Consider the following 23,048-nt stretch of genomic DNA (forward strand, 5'->3'; position numbering starts at 1 on the left):
GAAGACGAGCTATCAAATAAACCTTTGTGTTCATTGGACCACACACGTAAGGTAGTGACAACCGTCTCCAACCTCGGCGCACAGAATAGTGTATTTTCCTCCCCATGTAAACCAATTCTCAATAGAACAATATACAAGATGAAGCAAATGGCAAATTTAATTAATAAATTATGGTTGTATTACAATATCAATTTATTGATGAAGAGGGAACAACAAACCAAACAGTTCATCGGATTCTATATTTCTTAATCTTTTCAGATACAAGAAGAAATGGCAGAAACAAAAACAACACCGATTCCTCAGTTGATGGAATTACACTTCAAAAACTACATTGAAAAGTCTGTCTAGAAAGCTGGAAGGAGCAACACCAAACAATAATTAAGGTCCTGGTAAAACCAGAATTACATCCCATTCAAACCTTTCATTTTTGTGATATAACTAAACAGGAGAAGAACAAAGATTTATTCTTCCCAAATTAAGCCATCCCCCAACCTGTCCCTCCCCCCCCACACAAAATACAAACTCTAAATCTGGAAAAACATCTTCATCCCATTGCATACTTCTGAGTCCAGCTACGTGCAGTGGATTCATACTTGGCTCGATCGGTTTTATACATGTGGGCAATCTCCGGCACAAGAGGGTCATCAGGATTAGGGTCAGTCAACAGTGAGCAAATTGAGAGCAATACCTGATTTTACATTAAAAATGGGGTTAGTAAATACAATTCCAACCATAAGATAACCTTCATAGAAAAGAAACAGATCCCCTTTCTTTTGTTTTTTTAACCTCTAAGTTTCAGTGTCACTTTAAGTTATCATAAATAAAGGTATGGCTGTAACAAAAAGTATGAACTGGGAAAGCCAAGAATGATATATAGTCGTCAATCATCTTATGCAACATCTTCAAAGTAACGTCGTCAACTCCTTATAGAAAGAATGGGCAAAATATTGAACGGCTTTTAGCAATAAGAAAGTCAGAGGGAAACAGAGACACGTATATATTGCTCTAATTCTAACATGATAAATGTTGGAAAGAGACATAACTGCAGCCACCTGCTTGTGCTTGTCTGGTAGTATATGCAAGAATTTCAAATTCAGACAGATGATTTACAGAAAGCACAGACAAGCATCTGTCCTTTTGAGACTTCTTCTATATCTATCTATATATCCATCTATATATGCATCAAAGCAGCAGATATACGAGTTCCAGATCAAATGAGAATACAAAGACAAAACAATGTTATGCAGGATAAATTGAAACCTTAGAGATAGTTAGTGCTGGGCTCCATTGTTCTTTAAGGATATCAAGACAAATGCTACCATTGCTGTTGATATTTGGGTGGAAGACCTTAGTCCTAAATGCAACCTGAAAACATGAAATTACCGTTAGTATCCTTCATCAACAAACAATCGTCAGACACACCGACACAACAAAGCAGGACCAAACGTTGCACATAAGATGTATGAATTACCTTAGGGGGCTTGAAAGGATAATCAGGAGGAAAATGAATGGTGACTAGGAACACACCTCCTGCATATGGGCTATCAGGGGGTCCCATAATCGTAGCTTGCCAGTGAAACATGTCCTCAGCCACAGGACCTAAATCAAATTAACACATAATTTATTTAAATATCCACTTGGGTACTTATATTACCTGTAATTACATTAATCATTCAACAAATCAATGAAATCAACATGCGCCGGCAACCACATCTCTACAAAATGTGTCAATTTATCATATGAAATTAAAAAAGTTTTGAACTTCGAGTGTAAGATCATGACAAAAATACTAAATTACAAATTTTGAAATTGAAAAAAGTACCGGCGCTGCAAGAAGTTGGAGGATCTTTCTGCAAATCCTTAAGCTCTTTCAAGATGCGCTTGGAGGCCATGATGAAATTGAATTGATTACAGTTTAAAACTCACTTCTCACAACCCAGGACCTGCAAAGCTGCATCAAACAGCAGTTTCAGATTCAATCAGAACAATTTCTATAAACACATAACCAAAATCAAAACAATTTCTCAATTTTGAAAACAAATTATCGTCAAACCAAAACAACTTTCCATACATGAATACCTGAGATCGGACTGAAATAGCGGTAGCAGAGGGAAACGGGTTTGAAGAAGATCCGGAGCCGCCTCCCAAAGCTCCGCTACCAACAATACGATCTTCGACCCCCTGATTTTTCTACACAAAAACTCGGAGAGACTTTGGGGCTTTATTTTTCCACCGGTTTTATACACGCCCCGTTTTCACCGTCTCTCGCACTCTGTTTTCTTTTCCCTTCTTATCCGTTACTTTTTTTCTTTCCTTTTTTATATTTGGGCCGTTATTTACGGCGGCTTTCTAATTTTAAATATTTAAATTTGGTGTGAAATTTTGTGGTCCAAGTCGGCGGGTTTGGACTCCGACTTACCTAATTTGGATCCAACGATTAATTGGATAATTTCAGCTCACCCCATTCAACTCCCAGCCCTTTTGTATGGGGTGCCCTCATCTACCAACTTTAACCAAACCAATAAATACATAAATAATTGAATTAAGTTCAAGATGTTTAAAATGATTAAATTGAGCTGTAATGACCAATGAATATAGAGTTCAACAGGAAGAAAAAAAAAATTATAGTTGTAAATCGTACTTATTATCTAAGTTGAATAATGTCCAATGTTTAAATGCCGACGCTCTCACATATGAATCACTCTCCTATTTCATATATATTGTAAGCTTTAAATCAGAAATTGTAACTTGGCTATGTTTAGTGGGGATGAATACCTCCTCAAAACACTAATCGGGTGACTCATGCAGGATCATCAATAGGTATGCTAACGGTAATACCGGTAAGTTGGGTCATGAGGTCACTACACCAGCATCTCTTGTGGGAGTTCTAGCTTATGATGAGCTTCCTTGCTAACTGGCAGCGAATGACATCTCTAAATGTTTTATGCTTAACGGGAATTGAGCTCCTCACTATGCTAATTTGAGGGTGCTAGTCTTGTTTTATTCATGTATTTCTTGCGAATGAACGCTTAATCTTTTACTCGCTTGTTGCCTTTAAGCCTAATGAAAACTACTTTTGACAACAACAAAAAAGAGTTGGAAATTGCAACTAATTTTAATTACAAGTTAACATTTATTTTGATTAGGTTAATATTTTGTCAAACCAAGTCTAAACATTGCTTTTTATAACCCCTTTTTATTCTATTCCTCTTGTTTGCCACACATCATAATCATCTATTTTTTGTTTAAGTCACATTAATTAAGGATATGTTAATTGAATTTCTCCTCAAAGTGGGCAGCTGGGTTGCTTATAAAAAGAGCAAAAAATAAATGGTAATTTCTCCTCAAATCAAATCCAATATTCCAATCGAAAATGGAAGAGGAATATGCGCTTTGATTTGATAGCATTTGCCTTCTCGACGGGGCCGGGTCGCTAGTCACGTGGCTCCCACATGCGTTGTGCGTTTGGTGTTCCCAAGTCAACGTGAAAGTTACGGTAGCGTCCGTTTCCCGCAAATGGTAACGCCGTAAGTCCGTAACGCACTGACTTCCTTCCGTCACTGCCTTTAACGAGAAAGTTAGAAGCTACGGTACGACCGACCACTATCCAGGACGATCAAGCAACGAATCATATACGGCCAAGTCACCACGTCAATAATCTGCTGCTTCCCACTCCATCAACATCCAAATAGACTCGTATCCATGAGTTATTACACTGATAGAAAATAAATAAAAACGCGAAAAACGCACTATAAATAAGAAACGAAAGGAGAAAACCCTTCCCGGCAAATCCCACAAACGAAATTCAATTGATAAATTCTCAGTGGAGGAAAACGCCAACAGCAAGAAATCAGATCCGGACTCAGTTCTGCCCGTGCGGTCTGGATTTCATTCTGTGGCGGCAGAGCAAGAGGCTGAGCATTTTGTGAGCCTGAAAATGGAGGACGATAAGAAGAAGAAAAAGAAGAACAAGAAGAAGAAGAACAAGCAGGTTGAGACCACCGACAACGTTCCGGTTTCCGGTAATGACCAAGTTTCGAAGGACGCTGCCGACGACGGTCGTTTAGACGATGTCCCGGTTACGGGTAACGGCCAAGTTCCAGAGGCCGTCGCCGATGTTTGTTCAGATGCTATGCAAGACGTAGATGCGAATGGGAATAGGAATGAGAGCAATGGCACGGAATGTGTAAGTTTGAGATTGATTAATTTTGTAATTAGTATTAATTTGTTGATGTTTATCTCTAAGCATTCGAATTTGAATTAGATCGATCAACAGCTGATAGTAAAGAGAGATGTACATTGTATTGTGTGCATTTATGTGGTGATTTTCAAGGATTTTGAAATTTATGGTTTTCTTTTTTTGAAATTTTGTTGTGCAGTCGTTAGCTGAATCTGAGAAACAACATTGGCTCCAAAGAGAGGTAAGCGTGGATATGGCGAACACACAAGATATCTCACACCTTTGTTTTTGTTGTCAGTTTTGATATGCAAATGCATCCTGAGAAGTGCACAAAATAATCATAATTTTACAGGCTACCTTAGAAGAAACAATCAAACAATTACAAAAGGAAACGGACTTGCACATACAGAAAGAGGTAATATAATGTGAATTTCAACTGTGAGAATAGTGGAACAAAGATTAGGGCATGTTTATTGTATTTGGCTGGGTTTCAAATTTTTTATGCCATTTAATTTTTTCAGGCTACCTTAGAGGATACTATTAAACAGTTACGAAATGAAAATGATTCACATATACAGAAAGAGGTACTATATCTTGATCTGAATTTATGCAGTTGTACTTAGAAAGAGCCAATGACCTTTTTTCTTATCTGGTATGCTTTTTCTATCTTTCCTATTGATTTTGTATATTTCTTCCTCAGGCTACCTTAGAAGATTTCATAAAACAATTGCGGCATGAAAATGATTCACATATACAGAAAGAGGTAATATTATCTGAATTTGGCTGAGACAATGAGCTGACTAAGAGTTAGTGCACTTCTAGTTAGGACTGTGTTCTATCACATTTCATATTACAATTGTATCTTTGTTCTGCATATGTTTTTAGGATTGTCTCTCTAACCAGATGATTTACAGGCCGACCAACAGAAGGAAATTGTACAATTACAGAGTGAAAAAGATTCATGGCTTCAAAAAGAGGTGATTTAAGTTGCATCATTGGGCTATTTTGAATTTTGTTCATATTTCAATTCAAGGGGTCCTTTAAGTTCTTTCTTTACCAGCATGCGTATAATCATGCTCTCTTTAGTTTTTTATGCAACATTATATTAAACAAAGCTGCAAACAAGAGGAATTGGTTTCTAATACTGTGTTTGTTGTAGGTTGGATTTGAGGAGAAAATTGGTCAATTAGTAGATGAAAAGGCTACTTTGGATTCAAAAGAGGTTAGCGTCCCCCTCCCTTTATTAGAACCCTACAACCAATAATCATTTTGGCCTCGCTTCTTCTTCTTTGTTTGTTTTTGTTTTTTGGTGCTACTTTTGAACTTACTGTACATTGTTTCACAGTCAAGCTTACAGGAAAAGATTAAACATCTAGAGAGAGATAGAGATGCTTGGATTCTAAAGGAGGTAATCGCTATTCTAATTACTCTGAATCGTAATTGCAGATGAAAAAAAAATCATTTGGCCGCTTAATGAGCTTTAAACTTTTACACTAAGTTCGTTGTTATTGCACCTGGAAAATAGTTAGAATTTAGTTATGTCTGTAATAGGAAACAAATAATTTGAAGAAAAAAAACCGTAAGAATCCATCAACTGTAACACTCTTTCGTTACTGAATCTTTCTTAATTGGGATTTCAGAAAGCTTTCTCTTACACTTTATAATCCATATGTATATTTTCCCTTCATTATTTTATGTCAGAGACTTATTTGTCTTTAAATATGTGTTTCTTACAGGATTCGTTTAAAGAAATGGTAGCAATTCTGAATGATGATGTTGCTAAGTTACGAGCACAGGTATGTAGCTCGATTGACTTAAGTAACCTACTTGATGGATTCAATTTAAATTGATTAGTTGATTTACAAGCTCTCTACACGGCAAACCTAATTTGTTGAGTAGAGAGGAGTTTGACTATTGCCTTTTCTTACCTTAGATTCTATAAGATATGTAGGAATTTAGTCAGACTGTTTTCCTTATTGCATGCACATCCTAATTTCTGGTCACAAGCAGTTCAAAGAAAATCTTTGTATTTTCTTCTGATATGGAAATTAAAACCAAAGCTGGGCAGGTGTTGGAATTGGAGCAATCCAGGGATAATGTTGTCCAAGAAAATCAACAGCTGATGGAAAACTCCTCTAGTCTGCAGTTGCAAATTAAGAATCTTGAGAGTGTCTCCTCTACTCCCTCATCAGACGAACTTGCAAAGGTAGGCTTCCTATTTGCTTACCTGATCAAATTTTATAGGCAGCTTTATGCATGATTAGGACTAATAGGTATGTGCGGGCTGTTTTCTGTTCCCAAAAAAAAAAAAAAAAATCTTACGATGGCATTTGGAAATTTTATTTAAATACTATGAGCGATAGACCTATCAGTTTTTGCAGTAGAAAATTTAAAATGTTTTCAATTTTGTAAATCTGACAAAGGTCTCTTTTCTGTTGTTGATCTATGACACATTACCTGTTAATGTAGCATGCTTTGGAACGTGAGGATTTGAACTCTCAGGTTGAAGCAGCATGTGCACTGGTTGAGAAACTAATGGCAGAAAATGCAGAGCTTGTTGAAAAGGTGAATAGCTGCTTTCCTCCATGGTTTCTAAGGAGTAATGTGTACTACTGTACTGTCAATAAATGCCAATGTCCTCGAGCATATCTTTCATACAGTCTTATTATATATTTAGACTTGTGTAATTAGGTTTGACCTGTTACTAATACTAAGATTTTGATGGACTGACTAGTTCTCTGATATTTCTTTTATTCCCTATGATGTTTTCTAGGTGAATGAGTTGCATGTTGAACTTGACCGGCAGAGTGCAACAGTTGAGCTCACTTCAACAAAAACATCTAATATAACAATTGCCCCTCCTGAAACTGCCAGTGTCATCGTTCCCATGTCCAGATCCAATGAGGATATGTCTACATCAGACCAGAAGCTTGATTCCCCAGAAGTTGCTCCAATCAAACAGGAGATGCATAGTAATGGTAGCGTGGATTCTCAGCATGTTGCTTTTGTTCCAGAATTGCCAATATCTGATGAAATTAGTGAAATAGTGCAAATTCCATTGGATGAGAATGAAGTCCGGAATCTAGAGTCGTCAGTTGAGACTGATAAAAATGATGCTGTGCCGCTTATAGATGCTCCCCTTATTGGTGCGCCTTTCCGGTTAATGTCATTTGTCGCTAGATATGTGAGCGGTGCTGATTTGGTTAACCAAGCTCCTACTAACTCTAGTCATTAGCTGTCTACATACATTGACATGAGCACGGGCATAACTTACCAAGATTTTTGTTGAAGTAAGAATTACTATTCTTTTAGAGATCAAAGGCAGGCCTTTATCTTGGCCATTTACATTGTTAAAGTATCAGAAAAATGTAAGTTCTGTTGAAGAAAAACCTGTAAGCTGTGTGATTTCACTTCTTGGCTCCCTCTTTACGGATGTTTTTCTGAGCAGGTTTCTAGGTTTTTTGGCAATCGAATTCTCATATGCCATTTTGGGGAATTTCATTTGTTTAGTTGCAACTTCTCATTCCTTCCAAGGTGGGAGCTTTGGACAAGGTTGATCTTTGATCTACGTGGCATATAATTAGTATGAATTATTAGGGTTTAATGGTTTTTTTGTTCTAACGAGAGTTGAAATTCAATGACCCACGTGGCAGATGATTAGTATGGACTAGGGTTTAATGGATTATATATTTATTTATAAATTTGTATTATTTATAATCCAGACTAGAGCTAAATGGGTTGAATACGGACAAACAAAACAATCAGAAACATCACTTGAACAATTTTCAGTACATGCAATCGTGTTTACAAAAATTACATCATGCGAGTGCTAAAGGATCAAAGCATCCAAAAATGCTAATGAGATCACTCAATCCATTGGAGCCATGATTGTTTGGAAACTTCTTTGTTATACTAATCGGAGGGGGAGGGAAGAGGGGGCTAAGCTTTTACAGTAGTACTAGGACCCGACAAAGAATCACACAATTGCGAATATACGGCAGAGGTTTAATAATATTGACAGGGGCCAGGCCATGGCCATGCCCTCATGGGGTCTGAGCATTTGAGTCCTTAGACCTGTTGTCCTCGGATGATGGTCGGTTATCAGAATCCGGTGGCCGGATTTCCTCGATCATCCTAACCACTTCTTCCATAGTAGGTCTCATGTCCGGCACCCTTGCCACGCACGCCATTGCTATTTGAAGCATTTGTACCAGCTCTTCTTCAATATTTTGATACCTCATTAGCTCTACATCAAACACCTCAGCTGTCCACTCCTCTCGAACAACAGATTGAACCCACCTTGGGAGATCAACAACATCATCACGTCCTGGTGATTGTACTGGTGCTTTGCCTGTCAGCATCTCAAGGAGCAGAACACCAAAACTATAAACGTCGGATTTTTGAAAGGACTTCTTAGTTTCAATCACCTCGGGAGCTCGGTATCCCACACTTCTGGAAGGTATAGTTGCGAAGTTCATGAGAGGAGCTAGGCCAAAATCTGAGATACTGCCATTGAGGTCCTGGGTGAGGAGGGCATTGGAGGACTTGATGTTGCCATGGATGAATTTCCCTCCACTGGCAGAGTGGATATGGGCAAGCCCCTTAGCACATCCAAGGGAAATCTTTAACCTGGTTTCCCAGTCTGGTGGATTCTGTCCAGTTTCCCTGTTTCCTGTAGAATAGGACACAAAGGGAGAGAAATCAGTTCTGAGGGGAAAATTCATATGTTTAGTCTGTGATGTATTCTTATTACAATGTTAAGCACCATTGACGAATACTTCGTCAGTTAAAAGAAGTAAACTCCCTAGTCTAAATGCAAAAACTTTACAATATACTTTGTTACTAATGGCAATGAGGAGATTATAGAAGTGCACTTAGGAAATGAGTAACATAGTAGAATGAGAAAGAACAAGATGAAAATAAGCAATACCATGCAATAACGCTGAGAAGCTGCCAGCTGAAATGTAGTCATAAACCAGGAGTTTCTCATCTTTGGAGTAGTAATAAGCACGAAGAGGAACAACATTTGAGTGCTGACTAATCCTCCCCGCATTCTCCATTTGCTGTTCGAACTCCCTTTTTCCCACCACCACTTCTTTCATCCTTTTCACAACCACTGTGGTTCCCTCCTCCAAGATGGCCTTATAAGTAGTCCCATAACTTCCCTTTCCTAGAACTTCAGCCGAAGCTCTTAGTAAATCCTCAAGATCAAAATTGTAAGAACAGCCTTCGAAGAAAACCAGCTTATTCTTCTCAGCCTCTTGCACCCCACTTCCAAAGTCCTCCTTTGGCTGCTCAATCCTTCCGCCTTTTGTTTTCACTACAGCATTGCCTTCACTGTCTTTTTTCTTCAAACAGCACAGCACTAACACCAGAACTGAGAGAAACAACACTGCAAAACCACCAATTGCAATGGCAATGATAGCCCACATACTAAGTTTCCTCTTTGATCCATTTTCTGGTTTCAAGGGGACTATTGGCCCTGTTGGTGGAAGATTGGGGGATGGTGAAGGTGAGGGAGTGATCAAAGAACAGTGGTTCAGTGGTGGTCCACATAACATCAAGTTTCCTTCAAAGGAAGAAGTAGGGAATTTTTGGAGGGTAGGAGGAATTGAACCATTAAGGTGGTTGTAGCTCAAATTCAAATGCAAAAGCCTTGGACTGTTGATATCAGGAATAGATCCAGTGAGGGAATTGTTCTGGAGGTTCAGTCCAGTGAGACGTGTTAAATTTTGGATTGTGGCTGGAATGTTGCCAGTGAAGGAGTTGAAAGACAAATCAAGCAAGGTGAGATTGGGAGACAGAGAAGAGGGAATATTACCTGTAAAATTATTGTTTTGAAGGTACATGTAGTGTAAGGAAGGAAGGGAGAAAATATCAGAGGGAAGCTTCCCACTGAGGCGGTTAGACCGAAGGCTAAGGACAATGAGGGCATCCAGCTTGCCAAGAGTGTTTGCTGGAATTGGACCATACAGTCCAACACCTGGGAGTCTGACAGCAAGCACACGGGTGCCATCCAAAGTACAAGTGATGCCAACCCAAGAACTGCAGACTGCGTTAGCAGGATCCCAGTTAACTTTTCGGCCATGAGGAACAACAGAAATAAAGCCAAGAAGGGCTTGTCTGTCTGAATTGAGGTCAGCTATAGTTCGGCAAAGGGAAAGGAGAAGAATTACAGTTGTACAAAATAAATGTGGCTTCATCTAGTATTGTTTGTTGAGAAATCCGAGTCAAGACTATGAGAGTGATCTCAGCAATCTTTCTTCTTCCCCTGCAAAAACAACAAAGGTTTCAGAATAGGCACTTAACTATTTCTAGTTTCTGCAGCCTAAAACTGGTGAAAAGTTGGGGCTGAACATGTAGGGAAAATGGAGAGTATTCTCTTTATAAAAAATATATAAAAAATCCAGGAATTTTCACATCTTCCTTCTTATCAGTAGGAGCATATAGGACATGGAAAAGGCACAAATTGTTCATACAAATAGACATTGGGAAGGCCACATTTTTTCCCTACCATGCCTTGGAATCTTTGTGTAAAATGTGTAAGTACAAGACTTGCAAAGCATCAAGAAAGACAAAGTTATCAGAAAGAAATTTAACAAAAGAATAGGAAAAAAGAAAGAAAAGCAAAAGCAAAATTCTTTTTCGCTAAAGAGAAAGCAAAAGCCTTAAAGCGTAGCATACAAAATGCTGAAAGAATCCCTTTTCAGCTTTTATAATTTTTCCTTAATGGCGTGTGGGAGTTCAATCGCTAGTTCTTGATGTGAAGTAAATAAATGAAACACATAGATTGTGAGCCAGGACATACAAAAGAAACCGTGCAAAGGTCTAATTAAACTAATGCCATAACAATGAGACAAAAAGTTTCATATGCAGAAACACAGAGACAAACAAAACACTGCTAGAACTTTCATTAAAAGAATTAAAAGACAAACGCCAATTTTGATGGTCCAAAGAGCAAGTCAAGCCTAGTTCATAAGGTAATTGCCATAAATACTGAGATTTTTTAGACAAATGAGAATTTGGCTTCTTAATCTCTTTTTTTTTCCCAGTCTGGTACAAATTTGACAGAACATTTAGAAAATAAAAAAATAAAAAAAGGAAAAAGATACTAGTAGTTAAGCTTGCCCATTCAGATTCACAATGCATACCGCAAAAATTCATCCAAGTCATTACTTCAGCCTATATGAATGAATGAATCAGGATCCAGAAATTAGAAGAAAAACAGAGTGAAATACACGAAATTAGAAATGTAAGGCTTATTTGAGAATACAAGAGGTAGTTAACTGAAGTTGAAACAAATTTCTTCCATGTTCAAATCATTCTGGAAGTCCTAATTTTTCTCTAAATTTTCTCAGCAACCAAACAGAAAGCGTTGCAAGCTGAAACTAGTAAATCTGTGAAACTCTCTTCTGGCCGAAGCTCCCAACGGTCCTATGTTTCATATATACAAAATAGAAACTTGTGAAAACCTAAATACTGGTTTCTAGATGTCCTCGATTCCAAACCCCAAACTTAAGCAGAATAATAGCAAATTAACCACTAAATTCCACAAAATTTGAAAAAGAAAAATGTACGTTAATTAACAATGCTAAGAAAAAGAGAAATGCACCTGAAATATTGAAGAAAGAGTAGAGAAGACGGACCATTGGAGCTGCAGAAACGGTCGATCTGAAACTGAAGTTCAAAGACAGCTCGAAATGCGGAAGCTTTGAGCTTGAGCAGAATGAGAGTGAGAGTGAGTAAATGAGTGTGTTTAATGCCTTATTAGCTGAACGAGCTTTAACGGCATTTCTTCACGAACACGCAGCGAAAAAGATTAAAAGATTAAAAAGCGGAAGGTGGGTTCTAATTCTAAGATTCGCCAGCAACGCAGAGATTAACGTTCATCTTAGAGAGGAGAGAGAGAGAGAGAGAGAGAGGGAACTCACTGCTGCAACTTGATGCTTGTTCGTGAAGCTAAAGGAGTTTTCTGTAAACGCAGATCTCGATGCCTCCTTTATATTCCGAACTATGTTTTTTCCATTGCTTTGCTTAATTTCGTAGGAGCATGAATGAACAAACAAAACAGCGACAACCCGTTTGCCTAACTGCCTCTTTCTCTCTCTTTAGAGCTTTGAGCTGGAATTTAGACTAATTAGACACCAATCTGGATATCTAGGCATCTAGGCCTCAAACGGTCACCCCAACTTATATTTTCTCATTTTGCATTATTTGGTTTTACCCTTTATTACTTAGGTTTCAGTCAGAGTTACTGCTTGTGTGTGTGTATTTATTGAGGTACTACCCCTAGTTCTTTGCAAGCGCGGATAGTTGACCCGTTGATGTATTGTAATGTTTTAGTAATGGTGTGTTTATTAATTAGTTGACCCGTTGAGATTTTCTGCGTTTACTTACATCAAAGAATTAAAAAATAAATAGAACCCACACAACTCTAGAACCAGAGAATGAGGGGATAGAGAGGACAGTGGATGGTAAAATATACTTTGAAATATGACTATTTTTACTATGACAAAATCCACAATTCACGTTACCCTTTGTCATAAAAAAACCAAAAAGAAAAGCGACCTATTGTATTTTTGAATGAATTCTCACGTGATGGAAGAAGTTCCTTCCAAATTCTGAAGGAGCCCCACCAATATCAAGACGGATTGTCCGTACAATAAGCCAAGCCATATTAATTTCCATTGGCCATTGCATTGTTGGGGTAAATTATAACCAGTGAAATTTATAAAGAGTGAATTATACACTAAGATAAAGATAAAGAAAAAGAGGCGAAGAGGGGAGTGATCTTCTGGTTAAAAGCAATGAAAATTTGGTCAGTGGCTTTAGCCAAAGGGCATGTGTGTCCATTACGTCTGTTTTATGCAATTGTTGGAGGAAAAAAAAGGGAAAAGATTAGACTGCGTGAAAGCATTGACTAATCAAGTGCAATTAGTACTCCAAATACAATAATTAGGGTTTGGTTAAGGTGGTGGTTGGTTGTATATGATTTTATTATGCGCACCAAACATCACAAAATTATTTAATTTGGGGTCATAAGCTAACTCATAAACCCACCAACCCAAATCATACTTTGAATAAACCATTTTTAATTTATTGTTTCAGAAAATGTCATGATCCATACAGCTGTGGGAGCCATGCATTTAAATTGAATCAATGAGATGCATGATATTTAAGTACAAATTGACAAAATGTGCTTCGAAATGGCAGAATCTCAAGCTAGCTAGTTTTCAATGGCAAAACCTTCTGGACCTTTTTTTTTCCCTTTCGACATATATAAGCCATGAGAAGTGGGGTGGGAATCGAGTATATGACTATCTTAATCGTTTGAGTTACAAGCCTCTTGTAGACTCGGACTTTCACGAATTTGAATTTTTGTAGGAGGAAGAAATAATTTTTGAGAATTCAACCACATGCATGATGCATTTATAGTCGGGTCTTGAATTTTCTTTCAAGAAAACCAAAACACACTCACAAAGAAAAGTCCTTGGTCTAGGCCTTTATTTCCTGATGTGGTTGTATATGAATAAATATATATATGGGTAACATCCAAAACCAGGAGTTGCTTTCATATTTACTTATAAATTGCTGAAGAAAACAAAGAGGTCCCCTTCTTTCCTTAATGTGTTCCGTTGAGTGGTCCTCCTACATTGACTTTTGATGATCTTTAATAACTTAGTTTTGTCAAATCCAAACTAGCGGTTGGTTTTGATTTAAAACAGCAAAGCAATGATCTGATTACCGTTACAATAACAAATAAATAAATAAAAACTGAAGGAAAAAAAACCCCGAGAAAATAAAGAATATGGGTCGGCCTTTCCTTGTTGGGCTACTTGAATCGAGACTGCTTAAGCCATAATCGGATCAGATGGGTCGGTCCAGTTCTGAATTGTTAGTTTTGGGCTTCTAGGCAAACCCATAATCTGAATTGTGAGTTTTCTTGTACTTAAAAACTTTGAGCAACCAATTTGTGCAGCTATTTGCAAATATAGAAGACATCAACAAGAATAAATGCACTGATTTCACAGGCAAGTACTGGCTCTTCATTCTTCTGTTTTAAGTGATTCATCCATATTAAGAAACCATATAACTTAAAAGAAGAAGAAAGAAAAAAAAATTACAACACGCTTACTCGGGTGTTATAAGAGCCCGAAAGGTTCAGGCAGATGCTCAAATCCATTATCAAAGATGGGTCCTTGATCAAGTTTATCATCCAAACTGTGCAGCCAGTTTGTGCTTTTCAAGTCTTCTTTGAGCAATATCGCATCATAACGAGAGCTTTCATAGACATCCACTTCACTCAGCTTTGCAGAGTATCTTCCACTGTCTGCTTCACTTCCATTTTCCACAGGCCGGTTCATAATGTTTCCATTCTCTGAAATGACTCCATTACTGCCTGTTTGCAGGCTTCCGTTAGCGCGGGCAGATGCTGGCACGCTCAACCCATGAACGGACTGGGGCTTGGGAGTGGATGATGATCGGATGCTCTGAGGGAAGAGGGTGCTGCCTGAAAGTTGGCGACCATTCCCTGTTCCATTTCTTATATCCTACATCAGATAGTAGATCAATTATTAGAATCAATTAAAGTTTCTAAGAAATAACATTATTGAATCTCTTGCTATTGAATTGGAAGTAACAGACTAGACAAATTACTCTTCTAGTATGAATATAATATGATGCTGGTCAGAGAAAGGCAATGCTAAGAATAATTTTAAGTTGGTGACTTTTAAAAATTCATCGAGTTAAATGATCCATGTTTTTCACAACCCACAGTTCATTCATATGATTTCAAGGAAAGGGTATATATACCATATGTCGGATAGCCATATCAAGAGATTTCTTCGAGATGTTCCTCCCAAACCCAGTGCTCTCTGTAGCTGTTGTTGTGGAAGTCTTCACAGGCTTCCTCATGCCCAGATCAGGGATAAGTGTAGCCTTCCGAGGCTCAGGAACATCAGGAAGGTGTCCAGTGGGATGTACACGACCCCTTCCAGGGGGCTCTGTCAGTCTTCCCCTTGAGGCAATGGGTGATGACTGCCTTCTTGGCACAACCACGGCAGCGGGGGGTTCTGGCCTCCCCTTCATTGAGACAACAGCACCAGGCCGGGACCTTCCAGCAGAAATTGGCCTGTCTGGTAAAGTTGTTCTAAGGTTTGGCGGTGTGTCAAGAGGAAAATCAGGGGGAACAACTGGCTGTGGTGGGGGACGGATACGTGGACTAGGGGAGCTTGGTCTGGATGAGGGTGCTGAACTGCGCCCATTTGACAGAACACGACCAGCTGAAGGTGAGGGACTTGATGCTGGAGACAAGGAAGGCAATGAACTCCGACGTGTGGGAGTAGATGGACGAGAGTTTGGTCGAGAAGCATGTGAATTCAAGTTTGCAGGAATTTGTGGCCTGGTACTACTAGGAGTTGAGGGCCTTGAGCTTTGCACTGATCGAGGTTTCTCGATGGAAGAGCTAGTTGAAGTTGTACGGGGTCTAGAAGGAGTTGTGGATCGTGACAGCAATGGACGAGAGGTTGGAGTGGAAGGCCTTGCTGTAGATGGAGAGCGGGTAATGGGGGAGGATGGTCTAGTGTAAGATGAGACTGAAGCTGAGCTTGTGTTAAGGATATTGGAGTTTCTGTTTGAGGAATAGTTGTTATATAGTGATGCAGAGGTTGAAGAGCGAGTCACTGAACTGCTTCTAGCAGGTCTTGATGGAAGGTTATTCTCAGATTGTGAAACTGAAAGCTGAAACAAAAATTGAAATTAAGAAAACAATGAAGCATACTTTCTGAAAAGTTTCTTTGCTAATCTGGAGGAGGCTATCTAATTTCTAAACCGAAATTCATACTGTACATGATAAAGTCAACTGGGAAAGACATACCCTTGAAGGCTTAGATGCAGAACCTGGTCTGCTTAAATTGTTTCGTGGAGCAGGTAAGGTTGGTTGAGATTCACTTCCATCTGATGAAGGAAAAAGTGGAGTTTCAGGAGGTGTGAGAAGCCTGATGACACAGAAAGGTGATAAAAATCAGACAGAAGTAATTTCACGTAATCTTACTAATCTAATTTCATGAAGTAATAATGTAACCATTCAAACAAACAATAACCCTAAAGATGAACTATTCAATCTAACAATTCAAGCATGAACTATTTACGCAAGACCTTGTTGACTTTGAGTTTAGGCTCATACAAGCCCATTTGTTAACTTTAAGTTTACACTAAGCAGAGGAACTTTTCATGCAACCTGTTTGTCAAAACAAGAGGATGTTGGTGTAGTCTGTCCCAAAGTCAAATGCTTCAGGAGACTCCCAAAAAAAAAGAACAGACACTGATTCTCTGATGGACTTAGCTTCAGGAAAACTCTAATTCGGAAGTTGCAAGATGGACATAAAATTCCACAAGATTTGATTAACTTAATGTTTGATTGTAGAGTGATGCTTTCTTTGCCTTGTCCTAATCAAAACAGCACATTCAGATATGATCTCTGTCTTTGGTGTTAATTAAGAGTCACCAAAAGAACATCTCACTTGCTGATTCTATATCAGCAAATCAAAGAAAGGAATTATTCTGAATCCAACATGAAAATTACCACAAAAGGAAAAGGGATGTGAAGTAAAATCAATTAAAATCATCCCATGCATAATCAAATCTCACAAAAATGTTTTCTGGGTCATGATCCAGTGGAAGAGATGATTATGAAACATATTTTACCAGTCATAATCGTGCTTTCCACCCTCTGCAGATGACAGCAGATCATCAATGCCAGTCCTTCCCACTTTGGCCGATCCAACTGAAAGCCTCCCCAATTTCACCGAAACTAAATCACACAATCAAATCAATGTCAAATTGTAATTAGATTAATCCTAAAATAACAAATCCAATGAATTATCATAAACAAATCTTCCGTTTAAACCATCAAACGGCGCCGTTTGGCGGTTAGTCGTGAACAAGAGCATCTAAATCCTCTGGGACAAGACGCCGACAAATCTCGTTGACTCATTCTCAGCTCAGGCCGTTATTATTCAATCAAATGACCGACCTCACCAGCAAACACGACAAATGTCAAGGACATTTCTGTCCGTGAAAAAGAGAGAGAAATGTACCATCGGAAGACTCATCGGAGGAAGTTACAGAGAGCGTCCGGCGATTCTTCGAGAAGAGATCCAAGCTGCCTTCGTCGGATTCTTTAGCCAAATTCAAGCTCAGACCTCGCCGGTGCTGCGACCCGAACGGAATATTCCTCCCTCCGACCAGAGATTCCCTCGCATTCCTGTTCATCATCGTCCCAAAATTCCTCTGTGCCTAGACTAGCGCCTGAATGCGAGAGGCACCATCTCCCTCTGTTTCTTCAGCAAAGTGAACGAATTGTCTGCACTGACAGAGTGAGAGAGTGAGATCTAATGCTGCGGAGAGAGAGTGTAGTAGATGCAAAGGGAGACAGTAAGTCATCGAGAGCTTCTCTTTCTTCCTTGATGTTATTTTTTTTTTTCACCTTTACGTCATATGTGAGAGAAAGATGCGAGCTTTTAGATCTGTTGTGGTGCAACTGCAATGGCGCAGTTAAAGATCCGAGCTTTCCTCTATTTTTTTAATTATATTTGTTTATGGAAATGGAAGCAGAGGCCAGAGAGACATTGGGTCATTTGTGGTCTTGGGTAATGGGTTGCTTGCTTCTTCTTCTTCTCCTCTACTTCTTTTTTGTGTTTTTTTTACTCAAGAAGAGGAGGTGGTGTGGCCAATGGGTGCTCATTCCATTCATGGTGGTGTGTCAGGGACTGATGAACAAATTACAAGCAGAAGGGCACTTTTCACATTTGGTGTAGGGCCCTATCAATGTTCAGGGCATGTGAGTGGACCAAAAGCCATAAACAACCACAAACCTCATATGGCATTCACAACACACCAAACAACTAGAAACTAATTTTTATTTTTTTTGGGTCAAAAAACAACAACTAGAAACTAATAATGACATGATTTACTTTGCATTGGACATCATCTCATTCTTCAAGTCATGTTTTTTTTGTGGCACCCACCCTTTTTGCTAATCTTTATGTTAAATTGCTAATGTGTTTTGCCTTTACCCATAATTGTTTGTGCCTTCAGTTATGAGAAACCTTTTTGAAGGACTTTGAGAATGGGCTTATCTAATTAGAAGCTATTGTGGTTAAGATTAAAGATGTAGTGAGATGGTCCTACTAGTTATATCATATCACATTATTGGACCTACCTCATGAGACTTTGTTGGTAATTGCATATCCTGCAAGGAAGATCAAAGAGTTAAACCCCCCAACCTACCAAAAGATCTGAAGGAGAAGTGACTTGGATTAGACAATTAAGTCCATTATATTTATTTGAGTAGGTAGTTGCTATCTTTCTATAACCATTATTATAATCATAACCAACAATTTCCTTTTTTCAATTTTTTTCTTTTTCCATTTTGGTGTTTTGTAAATAATTATTAAACAAGGAGATGGAATCTCCACATTTGTTAACTTTGAAATTAGGTTTTTCATTTGAAAGTATATGATATATATATAAAATAAAATAAAAACTCTTAGAAGAGTTGGTCATCTATATATGCGTAAGCAATTGTTTTATTGTGAATATCATATACATCAATGATTAACAATTATCTATGAAAGTTAACTTAATTATCTCGTCTACAAAGAATATATATTCTTAACTTATCTTCTCCTCGAAAACAAAGTGACAATCATCTTACAATGTTAACGTAACCACATTCTTTAAATTTTTATTTTTTAAGAAAAACTTAACCACCTCGTTTACAAAGAACATGTACTCTCGAAAAAAAACAACACATGCTTTTACAGTTAGTGTTAAGATTGACATTACCAATGTAGCAAAAAAAAGGAAAATAAGTAGTTAATTGATCACTTATTTATGAAGTCTTGATGACCATTTAACAAAAGATTGTTCACTTTGAGTCATAAAGCCCTACATTATTCACATGCATTTGGCTCATAAAAGGGTACACTCCAACGTTTAGCCATGCATATGATATTTATGTTTCATGCAACTTGGTGTTTACTGAGGAGGGGGTGCTAAAACAACTAAAATCATATTACTATGGGAGGTGGAATTCAAAATAGCCATTTCATCTTTGCTAATTGTTTCATATCAATGAAGTTTTTTCGGAAGAGTGCCTTCTAATCATTCCATAGATGCTAGAGCCCAGAACAGAGACGTGACACCCCCCTTTATTTATTTATTTATAATTATAAATTCTTATTAGAAAAGACGTGACACAATATTTTTTAGGATATACCTATCAAATATCATATAAAGCCTCAAACGGTCACGAGTGAACCATTGGCCTATCAAATCATCACAAGCTCCCAATATTACTGGGCCATATAGGAAAACGATGCTTGCTACTTGTATGGGCCAACATACTAAGCCCAGCAAGATTAGCCATGTGATGGTTGCTCGTGTAGAGACATTCGAAAAGATAATCCGACAAAACCAACCACACGACACAAGTAAAGAGCCGATATACTTGACTTTGGAGGCTTGCAAACGCAATGATCATTTTGGAGTTGTATTGGGTTAGGACTCTAGTATAAATTGTAATGTTAAGTTGTTTGAACATGTTATGTAATCAAACTACATATCTTAGGTTTTAGTATCGCTTTGCATAATTGTACATTTTTTGAACATGTTATGTGATCAAGCTAGCGTTTAATTTTTAGTATCAATACATGATACGGTAAAAACCTACATGAAATGTGAGTAAATATCTATAATTATAGGTGAACTTTTCTACAGTCAACTGCTAGTCTTGCACTGTTACGTGGTCCATGTGTGACCCATTAGTTAACTGCATGGCTCAAAGTAGCACAATGCTGACATAAAAAAAAAAGACAAGGGCGGATCGATGATTGCTATAGGGTCATAGTGTTAAAGTTCCGATTTTCTTTTTAAGATGAAACAATGCAAAAAATAAAAAACACACCAAACTTATTCCAATTAACAAAAACATTATTCAATAAATCAAGCTCATATATGTTATATAGCTAAGGGAAAAATGTAGAGAGAATTTGAAAGTAGAGAAAGACAATAGAATTTGTATCAATCAACTTGTATATCTTATCTTGATAAGACCTTTCATTACACGGGTTGTGTTCAATTACTCAAGAACACAATACCCATACTCCGGCTTCCTTACCATCCCTACCAACAAGCTGGTTGTGCCTCCAAAGACATTCATCAGGACTACAATTGAAGATCCTAGCAAGGGTACATCGGTCTTCTTAGAGGATCTCTGCGAACTCAATGTCGAGATTGTTAATGTAATGGTAATTTCTTACTTGGGTTGTGTTCAATTACTTTTGAAATCCAACTCTTCTTTTTGTGTAACCTTAGGTCTAATTTAGTCACCCCTAGACATTAATTTTCAGTTTTTGTTCAAGTTAATTTAGTTTATATTAGATTTTGAGTAATGCATTGCCCATGCCCTATCTTAATTTCGTGACTCCTAATTCATAGCCTTTGTTTTTCCATTTACTGACTCAAGTCACATTTGATATGGATTTTATGTTTCCAAAGATGCGGTTCAATTATTTCCAAGGGTAGTGCTTTGATGCCATACAATTCGAAACATTCTGTATACTGCAAAAATATATGGTCAGGCCCTTAGGTTGATTTGGTAGTTGTTGGAGAGAAGAAATATCTGACTGATATGGGTAGTTTTAGATGTAATTGATTAGCGGATTTCAATTGTTGCATTCGTTTGTTTTTGCAAGATTATAACTAACCCATGTTTTCATTATAACGTTAACAAGAAAAATGCATATAACAAAAATAAAAGAAATATCAAGTTACTAGCTGCTTGGTATATGTTGATCAAGAACTACAAGGTCATCTCACCTTCGGCATAATGCTTCAACTTAAATCCAAATGTATTTATGAATGTTACAATTACATATATCAACGTGACACAAACAAATTTGTAAGTGAAAAAGAATACATCAAAAATAAATCTACTCTCAGTCATGATAGACATGCGTATGCATATTGGTGCTGTAGCGTTGGCCAACATGGAATCACAAATGGGAAAACACGTTTTCCAGGACAAGTAGTACCATTATAAGGACATAGTATAACCCTCTTTACGGTTCCAGTACAAATGTTGTACTTGACTAGGTGTTGACAAATTGTTAGATACAAGACATCGTCGTTATTTGGATCGAAACCTAGTACCATAATATATTTTTCCCAGTACCTGCCATGATACCATTTAGAGATGAGCAGATCTTTCGCAATGATTTGTCTGATGTAAAATCTGTCTAACAAACACCATCTGCCGCCGTTGACTTGATCACCATCATCTTTGAACTCCCAGATACTAAAACCAAGGACATTTCTACCAACTGGGTTTGTATAGCAGAACCTTTGGGATATCCGCAGGCACCCTCGGCACACATTTAGAGTAGCAATTAACCCTGCAAACTCTTCAACCGGCTTACCAATGAAACGACAACAATATATATGACGATCAACATCGGTAGTCGTACTACTAGTATCGCTGGAGTAAGGATTGAAACCAATAATAAAATCAATTCCCCACCAATACAGCATCCCATCGTGAACAACAGCGTCGCACAACAAACGATTCGCACAAAAGCTACGTGGGCTTGATGCAACTGCCTCCGTCCATTTGCCACTCTCAGAACAGAATATCTGCAGGTTGAATTCAAATGAGGAATTATCACCTAAGTCATCCGGGATTATTATTTGCACAATCTTGTACTTGTAGTTTTCTTGTTTTCGATCACCATCTTCTTCCTTAGGGAGGCATATGAATCCCGCTCGTACCTCCTTGTGACATTGAGGGGTGGGAGGAAGAGCGACCCACTGCTTGGTGTAGGGATTGCAGATGTAGTAGTGACATTGATTGCGCCAAGTTGCGCAGCAACAAACTAGATCATTATAGGTCCCAACCACAAGTGGTTCTGTTCTTGTGGAACCAAAACAAGGGAGGAAACTGAAAGAGAAGTTGCGTTTGGTGCGTATTTTGAATACCGGATGTTTGTTTATTGAAATGAAATTTGTGTTTGCCCCATCATCATCCGATGGAATCTTCGCATTATCTGAGAAAATCAGACTATGTTGGTCTTCACGATGTTGTTCACGTCGAAGGTGTACAAAATATGGACTAGACATGAGAACATACCAACTTTTGGAGACACACTTGCATTGAAAAGTGGATTTCAGAGGAAGCCGGCAAAGGATTTCAACCAATACAAGGTCAGGCAGGTCATTAATTGATGATGATGATCTTGGCGATTCTTTCCATCTTTTAAAGTCAGACTGATCTTGATGATTAGAGGGGATACTATAACTCCTTTTGATATTCATAGTCATGGTGGCTGGCGGAAACTTGAAGAATAACAAGGGAGGGAGCAAAGAGTTGGGTTATGAGTAGTACGAAGGGTGGAAACTACAGAATAAGTAGCCCACTATAATGTCTATATATATATATATATATATATATATATACATAGAGGTGGTGTTTGAATAGGAAAGAAAAGAAATACAAACCAAAAAGGATTAGGAAGGAAATCCTCTTGTTTATTAACTTGGAATCTTAATACAACCAGGATTTTGGAGTCCTAATACAACCCATTGACGCGTGTAAGGCCTCTTCTTGACTAACTTGGAATCCTTATACAACTAGGATTTTGGAGTCAAATATGAGACGTTGGTATAAGATGTTGTTAGCAATAAAGATGGCCTTACACGTGCTGGACGGAAAGTTAAGAGCCCCAAGTAAAATAAAAGTGGTTGATGTTCTTGCTATTAGAGCCAATATAATCAAAGTCTGACATTAGAATTGAGTATTTGTTGGAAGTAT

The 23,048-nt window shown here is 38.0% G+C and overlaps 4 protein-coding genes across 15 annotated transcripts; 1 reads left to right on the plus strand and 3 right to left on the minus strand.

Moving 5' to 3' along the window:
* Window positions 1–214: 214 nt before the first annotated feature.
* On the minus strand, window positions 215–2,251 carry LOC103342792 (ubiquitin-conjugating enzyme E2 28). 4 transcript variants are annotated; one of them, XM_016796068.2, is made up of 5 exons: window positions 2,080–2,251; window positions 1,823–1,943; window positions 1,472–1,599; window positions 1,261–1,365; window positions 215–688 (listed from the first exon to the last, which is right to left on the minus strand). In XM_016796068.2, exons 2-5 carry the CDS (start codon window positions 1,890–1,892, stop codon window positions 545–547), a joined length of 447 nt encoding a protein of 148 aa, XP_016651554.1. In that variant the 5' UTR covers window positions 1,893–1,943; window positions 2,080–2,251; the 3' UTR covers window positions 215–544. The 4 variants fall into 4 exon arrangements, with proteins under 4 accessions (XP_016651554.1, XP_008244671.1, XP_088909089.1 ...); XM_008246449.3 differs by having other exon boundaries at window positions 1,823–1,951; XM_089052963.1 differs by having other exon boundaries at window positions 2,072–2,251.
* A 1,487-nt stretch (window positions 2,252–3,738) lies between these two features.
* Window positions 3,739–7,603, plus strand: LOC103342783 (Mitochondrial ATP synthase D chain-related protein). Of its 3 annotated transcripts, XM_008246440.3 has the most exons (12): window positions 3,739–4,186; window positions 4,380–4,421; window positions 4,533–4,595; window positions 4,702–4,764; window positions 4,881–4,943; window positions 5,095–5,157; window positions 5,340–5,402; window positions 5,526–5,588; window positions 5,917–5,976; window positions 6,249–6,386; window positions 6,650–6,745; window positions 6,954–7,603. In XM_008246440.3, the coding sequence occupies exons 1-12, from the start codon at window positions 3,938–3,940 to the stop codon at window positions 7,413–7,415; spliced, it is 1,425 nt and encodes a 474-aa protein (XP_008244662.2). In that variant the 5' UTR covers window positions 3,739–3,937; the 3' UTR covers window positions 7,416–7,603. The 3 variants fall into 3 exon arrangements, with proteins under 3 accessions (XP_008244662.2, XP_016651045.1, XP_088911539.1); XM_016795559.2 differs by lacking the exon at window positions 4,702–4,764 and having other exon boundaries at window positions 3,765–4,186; XM_089055413.1 differs by lacking the exons at window positions 4,533–4,595; window positions 4,702–4,764 and having other exon boundaries at window positions 3,765–4,186.
* Window positions 7,604–7,918: 315 nt separating this feature from the next.
* LOC103342716 (putative inactive receptor kinase At5g58300) lies at window positions 7,919–12,372 on the minus strand. 7 transcript variants are annotated; one of them, XM_089055408.1, is made up of 5 exons: window positions 12,112–12,282; window positions 11,827–11,974; window positions 10,002–10,451; window positions 9,111–9,879; window positions 7,919–8,852 (listed from the first exon to the last, which is right to left on the minus strand). In XM_089055408.1, the coding sequence occupies exons 3-5, from the start codon at window positions 10,266–10,268 to the stop codon at window positions 8,224–8,226; spliced, it is 1,665 nt and encodes a 554-aa protein (XP_088911534.1). In that variant the 5' UTR covers window positions 10,269–10,451; window positions 11,827–11,974; window positions 12,112–12,282; the 3' UTR covers window positions 7,919–8,223. The 7 variants fall into 7 exon arrangements, with proteins under 7 accessions (XP_088911534.1, XP_088911527.1, XP_008244595.1 ...); XM_089055401.1 differs by having other exon boundaries at window positions 11,793–11,974; window positions 12,112–12,253; XM_008246373.2 differs by having other exon boundaries at window positions 9,111–10,451; window positions 11,793–11,896; window positions 12,112–12,372.
* Window positions 12,373–14,187: 1,815 nt separating this feature from the next.
* On the minus strand, window positions 14,188–17,954 carry LOC103342758 (serine/arginine repetitive matrix-like protein). Its single transcript, XM_008246403.3, has 6 exons — window positions 17,667–17,954; window positions 17,278–17,543; window positions 16,886–16,991; window positions 16,056–16,176; window positions 14,993–15,919; window positions 14,188–14,730 (listed from the first exon to the last, which is right to left on the minus strand). The coding sequence occupies exons 2-6, from the start codon at window positions 17,453–17,455 to the stop codon at window positions 14,323–14,325; spliced, it is 1,740 nt and encodes a 579-aa protein (XP_008244625.2). The 5' UTR covers window positions 17,456–17,543; window positions 17,667–17,954; the 3' UTR covers window positions 14,188–14,322.
* Between the last annotated feature and the right edge of the window lie 5,094 nt (window positions 17,955–23,048).

This window comes from Prunus mume, linkage group LG1, assembly GCF_029339155.1.
Source record: "Prunus mume cultivar Tortuosa linkage group LG1, ASM2933915v1, whole genome shotgun sequence".
NCBI classification, from domain to species: domain Eukaryota; kingdom Viridiplantae; phylum Streptophyta; class Magnoliopsida; order Rosales; family Rosaceae; genus Prunus; species Prunus mume.